Raw genomic sequence first — 14246 nt, 5'->3', positions numbered from 1 at the left:
TTTTAGCCGAAGCTTCTCTATAATTAAGTCCTAAAAATGTAAGTATGTCCTTAACCCTTACAGATCGGGGGGGGGGGGCTCCAAGAGCCCCCCCCCCTCTAGTTTTTTCAATCTCATTTTTTTTGTAGGTAAGATGGAGTGCTGTGACTTCATGACTTTTTAAGTTTAGTAATTATACGTCGGCAAGAGTTGATTTTATTAGGATATCTGGTCTGTGTCGGTCGTGGTGTCCGGTCAAAGTCGGTTGGGTAGCACCAAAATTAGAAAAAAATTCTAAAAAAAATCTTAATTTCTACATTATGACTTTTGTGTATAAGGAGAAACCTAAAATTTTTTTGGTGAATACTTAGATATCAATGACCTTCTGAGAAAAAATGTGTTATGACCGTTTGACCGCTCCCTGACCGACTTTATGACTGATTGTACGGCTTTTACTACAGACATATATCATGAATATCGTGGCTTCTATTACAGCTAGAGTCCTATAAATTTTTTTGGTAAATCCTTGAGCAACATCAAACAGATAAAAATATTAATCGGCGCCGCCAACCGCCGTTTTACCGCCGTAACCGCCGAAAATGGCGGTTTCCGTTATTTGCCGTTTTTTGGCGATGATCAGAAAAAGTAATTTTTTTGTTATGAAAAATAAAAAATTTGGTCATCCTAGCTGCAAAATTGGCCGCTCTACAGCTGTTTTAAAATTTAGCGGCTGGCCGCTAAAAAGCGGCTAAGGAGCGGCCTGGCTGCTATGACTAGAAAAAGTAATTTTCTCTAAAAATACACATGAACCACCAGAAAAAAATTTTACGTCTTTATCTGTAACAGGAGCCGAGATAGAGGGGGGGGCTTTTAAAGCCCCCCCCCCCCCGATCTATTAAGGTGGGAATTGGGGCCCGAGCTGTAAGGGTTAAACAGTATCCTATATTTAAGCAGTTTTACACTCTACAAATGTTGATGTGCGTTTGACCTACCACTTCAGATCTTTGCATTTATAGATGTTGTTTATGAATGTTTTCATAAAATCATAATGTTATTATAATTTACTGTATATGCACAAATTTATATCCAATAATATTAACCGTTCCTAACCTCTCTGGAGGGCCTTAACCCTGTCAGGATTATTTAATATTTCCTAAACTAATCTAACTCAACCTAACCTAACCTAACCCCTGGGAAGGGGGGTAAATCCTGGAGGGTTTCTGTTAAAGGGTGTTTAAAAAAAAACCAATCGCTTCACTCTTTTCAATATAAACCCTACAGTTTTAGTCAAAAACTAACAAAAAATGACACAAATCATGTCCAAGCAATGACAATGAGAAAGCACTATTGAATTTTGATTTCTACCCACCTCTCCTGAGCACTACAGCTCGAGTCCTAGCCCTTGTGTAGATTTTTTCCTTACATGGAGATTAAAAATCAACAAATCGTCTTCAGTACTTAAAATATTGTAGATAGACCCAATAATGTTCAAAATTTTGATGGAGCATGTAAAGACCTTTCTATAGACATCTTAACCGGGTTTCTAACTCAATCCTAGTCAATTTGGCATTAAAAAGACAGACCCATCAAACATTTAGACATGACGGGTCTCTCCAGTTCTTAATGTGTGACAGATCTTTCTTTTTGATGTCAAAATGGCTAAGATTGTGTTAGAAACCTAAGTAAGGTGTCTATAGAAAGATATTGACATGCCCCATCAAAAATTCTAAACATTATGGGGTCTTTCTACAAGATTTTAAGTACTTAAGATGGTTTGTTCATTTTTTTAAAAAGACAGAGCAGTCATGTCTCAATTTTTGATGGGTCTGTCTTTTGGATGCCAAATTGGCTAGTATTGGGTCAGAAATCTGATTAAGGCGTCTATAGAAAGGTCTTAATAATCCCCATCAAAAACTATAAACATTATGGGGTCTATCTACTAGATTTCAAGTACTTTAGACAGTTTATTCTTTTTAAAAAAAGACAAAACTGTCTTAATTTGTAATGAAATATGCACTCTCCACGTAGAGAAAAATTTTCCACAAGGGCTAGGACTCGAGCTGTAGTGCTCAGGAAAGGTGAGAAGAAATCAAAATTCAATAGTGTTATCTCATTGTCATTGCTTGGGCATGATTTTTGTTATTTTTTGTTAGTTTTTGACCAAAACTGTAGGGTTTATACTGAAAAGAGTGAAGCGATTGGTTTTTTTTTAAACACCCTTTATAACTAACATAACTAAACCTAACCTAACCTAATTTTACTGAGCCAAAGTGAATCTAACCCCTGCGGAGGTTTCAAACCCATTAGGCTACTCAATATTATCTGACCTTACCTAACCTTACCTAAACCCTGCAGGGAGCCCTAATCCTGCGAAGCTACTCTATATTATCTATTCCTATCTAAATAAACCTAACTTAACCTAAACTAACCAATGCAGGGGACCCTAACCCTTTTGGGATACTCAATATTAATTAAACTAGCCTAACCTTACCTAATTGAATCTAAAATAGCCTGACTCCTGGAGGCAGCTCTAACCCTGCAGGGTTACCCAAGATTATCTTACTAAACCTACCCTACCTAACTCTATCCTAACCCCTAACATAACGGGTCTACTCAATATTACCTAACATAACCTAGCCTAGCTTAGCCTAACCTAATCTGACTTAATCTATCATAACCTAACCCCTATGGATGTGCTAACCCTTCAAGGGTACTTAACATTACCTAAACTAACTTAACATAGCCTAACCTAACCTAACCCAACCCATGTGGAGGGCCCTATTTCAGCGGGACAACTCAATATAACCTAACCTAATTTAATTTAACCTTGTTTAACCTAATCTAAACCCTGTGGGAGGCCCTGACCCTATGGGGCTACTCAATTTCATCTAAACTAACTTAACTAAACGTAACTCAATCTCTGGAGGAGGCCCTAACCCTGTGGAGCTACTTAATTTTACCTAAACTAATCCCTGTGGAGGAGAGCCCTTACCTTGTTTAACCTAACCTTACCCGTGTAGGGGGCCCTAACTCAGCGGGGCTACTAAACTTTACCTCACCACTGCACTGTGGAGGGCCTCCAGGGGTTTAATCTGATAATTTTTCATTTTTAATATCCGAGGAAAGCTGTCTATAATACGATGCGTTAAATAATTATTACTCAGCTTTAAAAGAAATCAGATTTCAAGTCTTTAACTTCCCTCATGTCCAATTGTTGAAATTTTGAAAGTTTTTTAAATCTGCCGTTTGAATCATATTGTTTGTTACATCTATATTTAAACCTTTAAAGATTTTACTTTTCTATAAACCATTTCAAAATTAATTTATGATATACATTATTTAATATACAACATTCAAATATAATTTTTTATTTCATAAATAACATTTTCTACTTTTCATCCCTATTGTCCTTAAAGTGTTAACTCAGTATAAACTTTGTACTTTCCCCCCAACTAATTTGTCTAACTACGCCTCCCACAATACAAAACTGTATAAAAGTCGTAAGAAATTAAGACGGAAAAAACTCGAGATATTTGTCATGCACGTAATACGTGGACCCACCATTTTAGGGGTCACCAGAAATTATATAATTTTTTGAATAAAAGTATTGTCATATTTGGGTCAGGTTTAGACTTCCAGCTCATTTTTAAAATTGTAAGGGGTTGATTTCTCAGAGGCTTACACGCTGATGACGCGCAGCTGCCGAGCCTCAAATGTATCTGGTGAAAATATCACTTTGAAACCGATTAATATCCGGTGGATTAGAACCGGTTCTCAGCCATACTGAAAAATTATGTCTAGCATCTCGGCATCTAGGGGCTAAAAAGAATTGGTGAGTGAAGAAAGTCGCTCAAAAAATCAGCATGTGACGTCATAAAAATGAGGGATTATCCATCTATTTTTTATTGGTTTTCTTTCCCACTTTTCCTCTCCTCATCCCTCATTTTTATGACATCAGAATTTTTTAAAGGAGACTTCTTCACAAAAAAATGGTCTTAATCTTAAAATTGTACATTTTATATCCGCGGAAAGATGTTTATAATACAATGCGAGTAATAACTATTATAGCATCGTATTATAGACAGCTTTCCGCGGACATTATGCGGATAGTAGGGCTGAGAACCGGTTCTAATCCAGCGGATAGTTAACAGTTTTGTGTTTTTCAGGGTTCCTCTGGAATTGTTAATCAGAATTTTGTTCCCGACCAACCCCCAAAAGTAAGTATAACCTTTAAGCACCCTCCCCCCACCAATAAAAAAAAGTGTTTATCTTTATTATTTACTAGTGGCTATGCCCCTAGATGCCTCTAGTGGCACTTTAAATGTTTTTGTTTGTTAAAGTCTCTACGATAATTCTTTATGTTACGTTGAAGTCTCCCATATATTAAAAAAAAATTCGATTTTTTGTCATTTCTCTTGGGAGGGTGGTGGTACCCTCCCCCAAAATAGTTATAAACATTCCCGGAAACCATGAGAATCTACCCTGTTAAGGAGAACCCAATCAGTACAGCGGTTAACAAGATCAAACATCCTGTTACTTTAGTATAAGGACTAGTGGCTATGCCCCTGGAGGCTTCTAAGGGCACTTAAATTTAGTTTTAAAGTTTTTAAAAAAAGAAGACAAAGAAAGTGGCCTTAAAAAAAAATCTGACGTCATAAAAATTAGGGATGAGGAGAGGAGGAGTGGGAAAGAAAACCCCTAAAAAGAGATGGATAATCTCTCATTTTTATGACGTCACATGCTGATTTTTTGAGGGACTTTCTTCGTCTTTATGGAGGTACCCCTTCCCAAATAGTTAATAAAAAGAAGGTTTACAAAATTACCCCTTCTGATGGCTAAAAACCCCCAAAGTGAGTATATTAACCTTTGGGTACCAGTGAAATTTATAGTCCATTGTCACCTCCATCACTAGTACCAGTGTTGGTGAGCCGGAGCTGGAGCCGGAGCCGAGAGCCGCCATATTTTGCTGGAGCCGGAACTGGAGCCGTAATTTTCGTTAAAAAACGGCTCCGGCTCCGGACTAGATAAATAAAGAGATTTTTTATAAATTATAATTTATAGCCGCACAAAAATAAATCGGCTCTGCAACGCTGACTAGTACTAAAGGGCTACTAGTATGGGGGGATATTATTTTATCAGCCAGCTGGAAATACCATTTTATTTTTAGCAGGCGAAAATCTGGTGCAATATCCAAGTAATTATATAATTTTATATCACCGAATGCTTTAGGCTGATGAAATTATTGAGTTGCCAAAATCCACGAAAAATTCAGGTTAGTTACCTATCAAACAAAGTATAATGATGTTTGTCCGTCTGTTTGTCCGTCTGTCTGTCCGTTTGTTTGTCCGTCTGTCTGTCCGTCTGTCTGTCTTAGGATCTTGGTAACCACTGAACCGATCGGATTCTACTCTTCAGGTAATATACCTACTGGTCCTGTGGTGGTTTTAGGCTATTTTCTTGGGGCGATGGACAACCTCAACCCCCCCCCCCTTTTTTTTAAATGAGTGGTTGCAGCACCAGAGGTACTTGATTTTTTTATTATCTTCTGGGGCAAAGCTCCCAGAGGCTAAGGACGAAGCCGCTAGTAGATCTAGACAGGGATCTAGAGGGATAAGACAATGGCCAATAAATTGAATTACATCCCCAATAATGATACACAAAATTTATCCATCTGTAGATTAAAATTAGTCGTTGAAAAGTTTTGACACTCAACCAAGCAAAATCTTTTAAAAGTCCCCCCATAGTTATCAAGCTAATAAATAAAAAAAAACATTATTGCAAAACTTTGGGGACCAGTGTAATAAACAGCCCAATGTCCCCTGAGATCTAGATAGTCAATTTTGGCCCATAATCCGTAAAAATAAAGGAAATTCTAGCAGACAAAAACAGGGATATAAAGGGATATTGACAGTGGTCAATAAGTTGATTTACATCCCAAATGATGATGCACTAAATTACCCAATTAGTGGTTGAAAAACTTCAAACTCAACTTAAAAATCAATTAATCACAATTTTTCCAAAGTTCCCATAATTATCAAGCTAATAAATAAAACACCGTTATTACAAAACTTTGGGGACCAGTGTAATAAACATCCCAATGTCCCCTCCTCCCTGAGATCTAGATGGTAAATTTAGGCCCATAATCCGACATTGCATTGGGATAAATAATCAATTAATATCTGATGGATTAGAACCGTTTTTCATACTGGAAAATCATGTATAGCATCATATAACAAACAATATTCCACAAATAATAAAATAACAAGGATGACAACATCCATAAGTAGCGAAGCACAAAAAATCATGGATGGGAATACGTACAAGTAGATTTAAAGTGTATTTATTAAAATCAAGAATAGATTATTTTGATACTGATATCCCAAAAAAGTTTTAAAATTGGACCAAAAACACCAAAGATATGGGGAAATATGTAAAACATATAAAAATAGCCAAAAACCTGCTTAAAGGTAGTCTGACCCCCATGGTTGTATTTTTAAAACGACAGGAAATTTAAATTTTTAATCTTAACCTAAAGAATTTGGAAAATTGGACTATATACATCAGAGATATGAAAAATAAGGTGAAAATAAGGGAAAAATAAGGGAAAAATTTTAAAATAGCCAAAAACTTGCAAAAAGGCATTCCGACCGTCATGGTTGTTTTCTTTAAACAACTGGAAATTTAATTTTGATATCTATAACTGAAAAAAATTGCAAATCGGACCATAAACACCAAAGGTATGGAGAAAAATGTAAAAAATACAAAAATAGCCCAAAACCTGCTTAAAGTCAGTCTGACCGTCATAGTTGTTTTCTTTAAACAACAGGAAATTCAATTTTGATATCTATAACTGAAAAAATTTTGGAAATCGGACCATAAACACCAAAGATATGGAGAAAAATGTGAAAAATACAAAAATAGCCTAAAACCTGCTAAAAAGCAGTCCGACCGCCATTGATGTTTTATAGTTAATTGTGCTCCTTAATAATAGGAATGTTGTCAGAAAATTTCAGCCTTTTATCTTTTATAGGAGCCGAGAAAATCTCGTTTCCCCCAAACTAAGACAGACAGACGGACATACGGACAGACGGTTATTTCAAATTATAGAGTAGCTTCGCTACTAAAAATAATAAAACCAATACCAGTTTTATTAGACTAGACATCAACTCCTTGGGGCCAACAAATCTGTTTTTCATCTTTATTAGTAGCAAAGCTACTCTATAATTCCACATGTCCGTCCGTCTGTCCATAATGAATAAATTTAGGGAAACGTGATTTTCTCAGCTCCTATAAAAGATAGAAGGCTGAAACTTCCTGTGAACATTCCCATCAGTATGGAGCATGATTAAGTATATAACATTCATAGCGGTCTGACTGCTTTTAAGTAGCTTTTTAGCCGCTTTTACTTTTTACAACTTCTTGCCAATATTTCCTTCATTATGCACCATTATTAGGGATAAAAAAATTATAAAATTATGGTAGTCGGCAGGTTTTAGGCAGCTTTTTAGCTGCTTTTCTTCTTTAAAATTTTTAAAGATATAAACCTTATTTTTTGTCTATTTCATGTATTTTGTCATCCTTGGTTTTTTCTTTTTAATACAAATATATGTTTATTAATAGACATAATTTATAGATCTACTAAAAGCCATCTAATTATTAGTTAACTAATAGCCTTAATCTATAAATTTACTGAAAGCCGTATAATTAAGTTTACTATTAGCCATTATTTATAAATTTACTGAAAGCCATATTATAATAAGTTTACTAATAGACAATGCCATAATTTATAAATATACTAAAAGCCATATAATTATCAGTTAACTAATAGCCATGATTTATAAATTTACAAAAAGCCATATAATTATAAGTTTACTAATAGCCATAATCTATAAATTTACTAAAAGCCATAGTTTATAGATTTTCTAATAGCCATATTTCTTTCTGTCCAGTCCAAGAACATTTCTGTACACTGCAGTCCTCTCTGAATAAATAATTAATGTACAAAAATGTCCACAAGTATAATAAGCTGATATATGCCCAGTTCACATATAACTTTTAAAGGTTGACGGATTTTTTCTGTAGGTCAACCTAAAACAGGTACAACCAACAAATACCTTTATAAAATCGGTCTACCTAAAGCTTCTATAGGTTGACCTAAAATTTCCAGAGGTCAACCATTGTCTTTGGTGAACTGGGCTATAATTATGTTAAAGACATATGTACCTTAAAATCTTAACTGTTTTTACTCATTCAATATAGTACTTCTGGTTACATTATTGAACTTGTACAATTTTATTTATACAATTGTACTTGTAAAAAGTACTTTTCATAATAAAATTGTGATGCAAAAATATATTGCAAGATTAAAATACCAAAACAGTTTTTACATAGGATAGACTCAAAAACTTAAACGCATGTCGAACACTGTTGAACTATTTTAGATAAAAACTTCAATTACCTTCTTTATAGCAGACAAGAAAATATAGGATAAAAACATTTCAAAACAAATTAAAAGTTGTTAGTATTTCCAAAAACAATGAAATGATTGATTATGCTTTGCAGTTAATTCTTTTAAATAATTCTTAGGTGTTTTTCATCGATAAATCATATTTTGATAAGATATTTTCTCAAATTCATTCGAAATCAATTAATATCCGGTAGATTAGAACTGGTTCTCAGCCATACAAAAAAAATTATGTCTAGCATTTTATTATATCCTGTTTTCTACGAATATATAAGATTAAAACCAGTTTTTTTAGTCCTTGCATTTGGCATCTTGGGGCTAAAAAACAGGTTTTAATCTTATAATTGTACATTATATATCCGCGGAAAGCTGTTTATAATACGATTCAAGAAATTATTGACCAACCAGGCAGGAATACCTACCTTGGTTATAACCATTGTCATTGTAGTCATTCCAAGCACCTTCACCTCTCCCTACTCTCTCTGTGTTTCTAAAAATAAGGACTTAATACGTGGCTTGCAAAACTTTGCAAGAAGAAATTAAAGTTATATATGTTTTTATTATAATGATTTTATTACAATGATTTTTTTTCAAATATGACTTTAATGTTTTGGGTCATCTCAAAAACACATATCTCAAGAAATGCCTTTCACATAATATTCTTACTATATTTAAAAATAAAGCATTGTTTCATATCTAGTATTCAATAGTATAAAAAGACTATGATAATTATATTAAAGTTACTAAGGCTTTGAATGATTATGCATGATTATTTGTATCTAATTATCTTAGGCAAACCCCATTGGCTTACTAAAATTTGATGTGCAAGTCATATCAGCAGAGTTATGTACTGATTCTAAGTCTCTTGTACAGCATAATCCAGTTTCACACGTAACACCACCACAGATTCTGGTGGACACCTTACCTTACCTCATAAGGGCAGGATTCACCTTTGGTTAAGTAATCATCTAGAGAATCCAGACAATATCCGCTTGTAATAGGATGCAATACTCTAACACCCAAGGAAGTTTGGTTAAGTAACATCCATCAGACAACAAACCCTTAGATTGCACAACCTTTGTCTAAAAAGTTCTAACTGTGCACAGTGCATTGTAATGAGTTGCACATGTTTATGGGCCAATATTGGTCTGATATTGAACCTATCGCATCCCTGACAATGAGCAGATGCGCTTCCTTTTATGCCATAGTCGTGGCAGGCTCAGACCTAATACCACCACAGATGCAAGTGGACACCTTACTGCTTACAAAAATACCACCTCATTGTAGTCTCTTACTGTATTCAAACCAAGCGCCTCCCTGACGATTAGCAGATGCGCTTCCTGTTATGCCACAGTCATGTCAAGTTCAGACCTAATACCACCACAGATGCAAGTGGACACCTTACAGTTTTCAAAAATACCACTTCATTCACTTTGTCGTTTCTTACCGTATAGGAAAGTTGGCCCTGTTTCCATTGCATCCTTTTTGTCCATTGCATCCTGGATCACAAGTACAGTTTCATCATCTTTTTATTCCTGGCAAATTTGTCCCCTTGTTGTACTCTTGGCAATAGGTTTCTTGGCTTAAAGGAAGCAGTGACAAGTTAAAGGTTTTGCAAAGGGTATAAGAGTAGGGGGGAATGTCTTGGCCCTTAAACAGGAGCAACCTATAACCATACACAGTGAGGACTTCCAGACAATGATCATGAAATCAAAGGGTTTGTTGTCTGTTGGATGTTACTCAACCAAATATCCATGGGAGTTAGAGTATCTCAACCTATAGAGGAGGATGATGCTCAGGCTTCTTTAGAGGATCACTATCAAACCAAAAAAGAATCTACCTTCCCCCCTCCCAGACAAGGTAATTGGTAATAAAGTCAAGATGATGATTCCTGGTCTTGGAATTCCTACATTTTCAGGGTTTTAGGCTATTTTTATATTCTTTTTAATTATTTTTCCAATATAACTTAACCAATTGATATCCGCTGGATTAGAACCAGTTTTCAGCCATACTGAAAATCATCGTAAGTTCATATGTCTGTATGTCTAATGGTAAGTCCTAGCTTTTCTAATTAATGTAAGCAAGTTGTATACGCAGTGTTCTTCATTTATTTTGTAAATAAATAGCTGTTTTTTGCCTGACTGTATTTAAGTCATTTATTCTTTTTATTGTATGTACATATATGGTCATACTCTTTGGTTAGGTTGGCAGAAAAATAATAAATCAATCAAGCATGACCTCCAGCTGTTCAGGGAAGGGAGTAATAGAATAATATAAAACCATTAGTATAAAGTGTGTTACCTTTTTTTATGTTTTATTATCATTTGGCCACAACTTGGTCAAAAATGCTCACAAATCAGACCTTTTTCGACCAAAGATGCTCAAATGGTTCCTTTACAAGCCCAATCAATCAGTTTTAAGATATCTTTATATTTCAAGGAAAATTGATGAAAATAGTAAAAAACAGCAAATTTGGGTGTTACCTTTTATATGCACAGATACCATAAAATCAACAGAAAAAATACTTATTTTTACTTTTCTGTCATTTTTAAAGTTTGATTCTGTTAAATTGGCTATTCTTGAAGGGATTTATGCGTTGATTATACTGAAACATAATATTGGACAGAAATTAAGGTATTTCAAAGAAAGAAATTTTGGAAAATAAGAAATTCGACCTCTATCACTTCAGAGGACAACTGCCAACCTCCAGTTGACAGGATGTAGTCAAATACTTGTTAGCAATAATAAGTAGCCCAAAAAGTAAAACAAAATTTTTTTTAATATGGTAAAAAAATGATAATCTAAATCTTAACTTTAGGGATGATGATCTTAAAGATGCTCTTGCTGTTGGTGATGAAGACCCAGATGGTATCCAAATACATGAGAATTATGACAACTTATCTATTAAACTATGGTCCGATTTTTGAATTTGTAGCATTCTCCAATCAAGAGAAATCCCAAAACATACAATCATGGTTTTTAAATTCTCCAATTCATAAGGTAAATATAGTAGTTTTTAAAAGATGGTTATATTTCTTGTTACAACTTTTAATTGGAGGCTGCTACAAATACAAAAATTGGACCATAGTTCAATAGATGAGTTGTCATAATGCTCATGTACTTGGTTACGATCTGGGTCATCATCACCACCAGTAAGAGCGTCCTTCCATTTTTTTTTTTCCATATTAAAAAACTTTTTGTTTTACTTTTTGGGCCAATTATTATTGCTAACAAGTATTAAACTATATCCTGTCAACTGGAGGTTGGCAGCTGTCCTCCGAAGTGATAGAGGTCGAATTTCTTATTTTTAAAATTTTCATTTTTTGAAATACATTAATTTCTGCCCAATATTATGTTTCAGTATGTTTCAATGCATAAATCCCTTCAAGAATAGCCAATTTAACAGAATCAAAATTTAAAAAGGATAGAAAAGTAAAAATAAGTTTCTTTTCTGTTGATTTTATAGTATCTGTGCATTTAAAAGGTAACACCCAAATTTGCTGTTTTTTATTATTTTCATAAATTTTTCTTTAAATATAAAGATATCTTAAAACTGATTGATTGGGCTTGTAAATGAACCATTTGAGTATCTTTGGTCGAAAACGGTCTGATTTGTGAGCATTTTTGACCAAGTTGTGGCCAAATAAAAATAAAGCATAAAATAAAGTAACACACTTTACTAAACATTAAAATGTCCACTAAGTATTGAAAAGTACAATAAAATATATTGTACAGTTAATTTAAAGCTGATTTTTTTTATTTCAACTGGTACACAGTCAAACAGCTCGCAATTTTTCTTTGTACACAATAGTGTCCTCTTAGTATCCAAAAGTACAATATAATATATTGTACTGTTTAAAGTGTACAATTCATAGTTGTAACTGAAATACTAGATTTTTTTTATTTTGATCAGCGTTCTCCCAAGTACACAGTCATACAGCTAACAATTTCTCTTCGTACACTAAAGTGTTTGCTAGGTATCCAAAATATCGTACAGTTTATCAAGTGTTTGCTAGAAATTTCAGTGTGTCAGTCCTGAGTCAGTAATGATTAGCTAAATCCCTGGATATCCTGGATTACAACATATGGCAACAGCAATCAGTTGTATACAAATTATAAATAGTTCAACCAATTGAAACTTCATGTTGTATCTGAAATACTAGAAATTTTAATTTAAACTGGCCTATGCCCAGGTACACAGTCGTACAGCTCCAAATTCCAAAGTATCGAAAAGTACAATATCGTACAGTTTATTGAGTGTTTGCTAGAAATTTGAAGCTGTCTGTCAGTAAGTAATGATTAGCTTAAATCCCTGGATATCCTGGATTACAACATTTGGCAACAGCAATCAGCTGTATACAAATTATAAATAGCTCAACCAGTTGAAACTTTATATTGTAACTGAAATACTGGAATACACAGTTGAACAGCTCTCTCTGTACACTTACTGATGTTCCAAAAGAATGATGTAAAGTATTGTACAGTTTACCCTCCCAAGAGAAATCGACCCTGAAAAAAAAATTACCCCCCCCCCCCTCAAAGAACAAAAAATATTTAAAATATTAATTAAAAAGAAATAGGTTTTGAGATTCAACTTCCCCCTTCTCAAGTGCCCCTAGAGGCCTCTAGGGGTGAAGCCGTAAGTAACGCATAAAGTGATATTTAGATATTTTTAAAAGATTTTTCAAAATAAATTCGTAGATCTTTTCTATATTTTTTCAAACATATCAGTTGACTACAAAACTTATTTAAAAAGGATGTCAACATAAGACAATCTGCAAACAAATTCTATGGATACAAATTAATTGTGGAAAAGTATGGACACTTAAAGTTTGTTCTAACCAATCAAAATCAAATTTAAAAACCCAATGTTATATACAGATTGTAGTTGTAAAACTTTGGGTACCAGTATAATTGTTTCGGTACAACGGCATTTGGCTGGCCGTTTACCAGATCTTTACGTACAAATGTACGAACCTGCTACTTCCCACAAGAATCAAAACCAGCATAGTTACTAATAAAATTTATTGTATGAAAACGGTCATGCTGAAATAGAAAATAACAAAATTAATAATCAAATATTAAAATGTTAAATACATTATAAGAAATAAATCTTGTAAAAGAAAATAAGTCTTTTTTATTTGGAACAATCGTCTTTTCCTTATAAAAGGTTGCGTGACTTCGAAATTATGTTTCAAAATGTATAAAAGAAGCTAGGGTTATATTTTGCTTAAAATCAATCAAAATTGAATGCGAGTTTGAAATTTATAAATAAAATCATCATAGACTACTATTAAAATATTCTGGTACAAAAATAAATTAATTACTTGGTCTAATTTTAATGAAATGAAAAGATTAATTTGCCGTCTTTAAGAAAATCACTCCACTCTATTATAAATGCTTAAAGAAAGAATTCTTACCGAGGTCATTGAACTTGTCAAGCCGGGAAGCACTCAAAGGTATTTTTCAGTACGGATAACACCACATTTTTGACTATACATGGTTTTTTTATCACACAGATATTCCGCACATCTTGAAAGAAAGATTAAAGATGGCCACGCTAGCTTTGTTTTGTTTGGTCGCGCAAGCGTTGTTTTGATTGTCGCGTTCAATTATGAACTTTATTTAAACTTGGGCGCTTTCTAAACTGCCAATAATGATAAGGAAAACAAAAGGTTAAGGTTCGAGTTCACAAACGCATTATACTATTATACTTCCAATACACACCCGCCTGAAAGTGGGGAATCGAACATAACACCATTCAGATTTTCAACTTTGTGCGCAGACAGTGTCCACAAAAGTC

The 14246-nt window shown here is 33.9% G+C and overlaps 1 protein-coding gene and 1 long non-coding RNA gene across 2 annotated transcripts in view; one reads left to right on the top strand and one right to left on the bottom strand.

Annotated features, from left to right (window-relative positions):
* Positions 1 to 14246, top strand: part of LOC145307601 (uncharacterized) — a 43319-nt gene that overhangs the window by 14975 nt on the left and 14098 nt on the right. Inside the window, exons 4-5 of the mRNA XM_080150055.1 lie at positions 4146 to 4196; positions 5209 to 5251. Coding sequence (XP_080006181.1) covers positions 4146 to 4196; positions 5209 to 5251 — 94 coding nt within the window. The remainder of the gene's footprint in view (positions 1 to 4145; positions 4197 to 5208; positions 5252 to 14246) is intronic.
* Positions 7679 to 12598, bottom strand: LOC145306853 (uncharacterized). The gene is made up of 5 exons (XR_013875245.1): positions 12508 to 12598; positions 10339 to 10351; positions 9891 to 9946; positions 8866 to 8933; positions 7679 to 7960 (listed from the first exon to the last, which is right to left on the bottom strand). It is a non-coding gene; the product is annotated as an uncharacterized LOC145306853 (long non-coding RNA).

The sequence above is a fragment of the Acartia tonsa genome, chromosome 15, assembly GCF_053477335.1.
Source record: "Acartia tonsa isolate MP-2025a chromosome 15, ASM5347733v1, whole genome shotgun sequence".
In the NCBI taxonomy this organism is placed as follows: domain Eukaryota; kingdom Metazoa; phylum Arthropoda; class Copepoda; order Calanoida; family Acartiidae; genus Acartia; species Acartia tonsa.
This window is presented reverse-complemented; position numbering and strand designations above follow the sequence as displayed.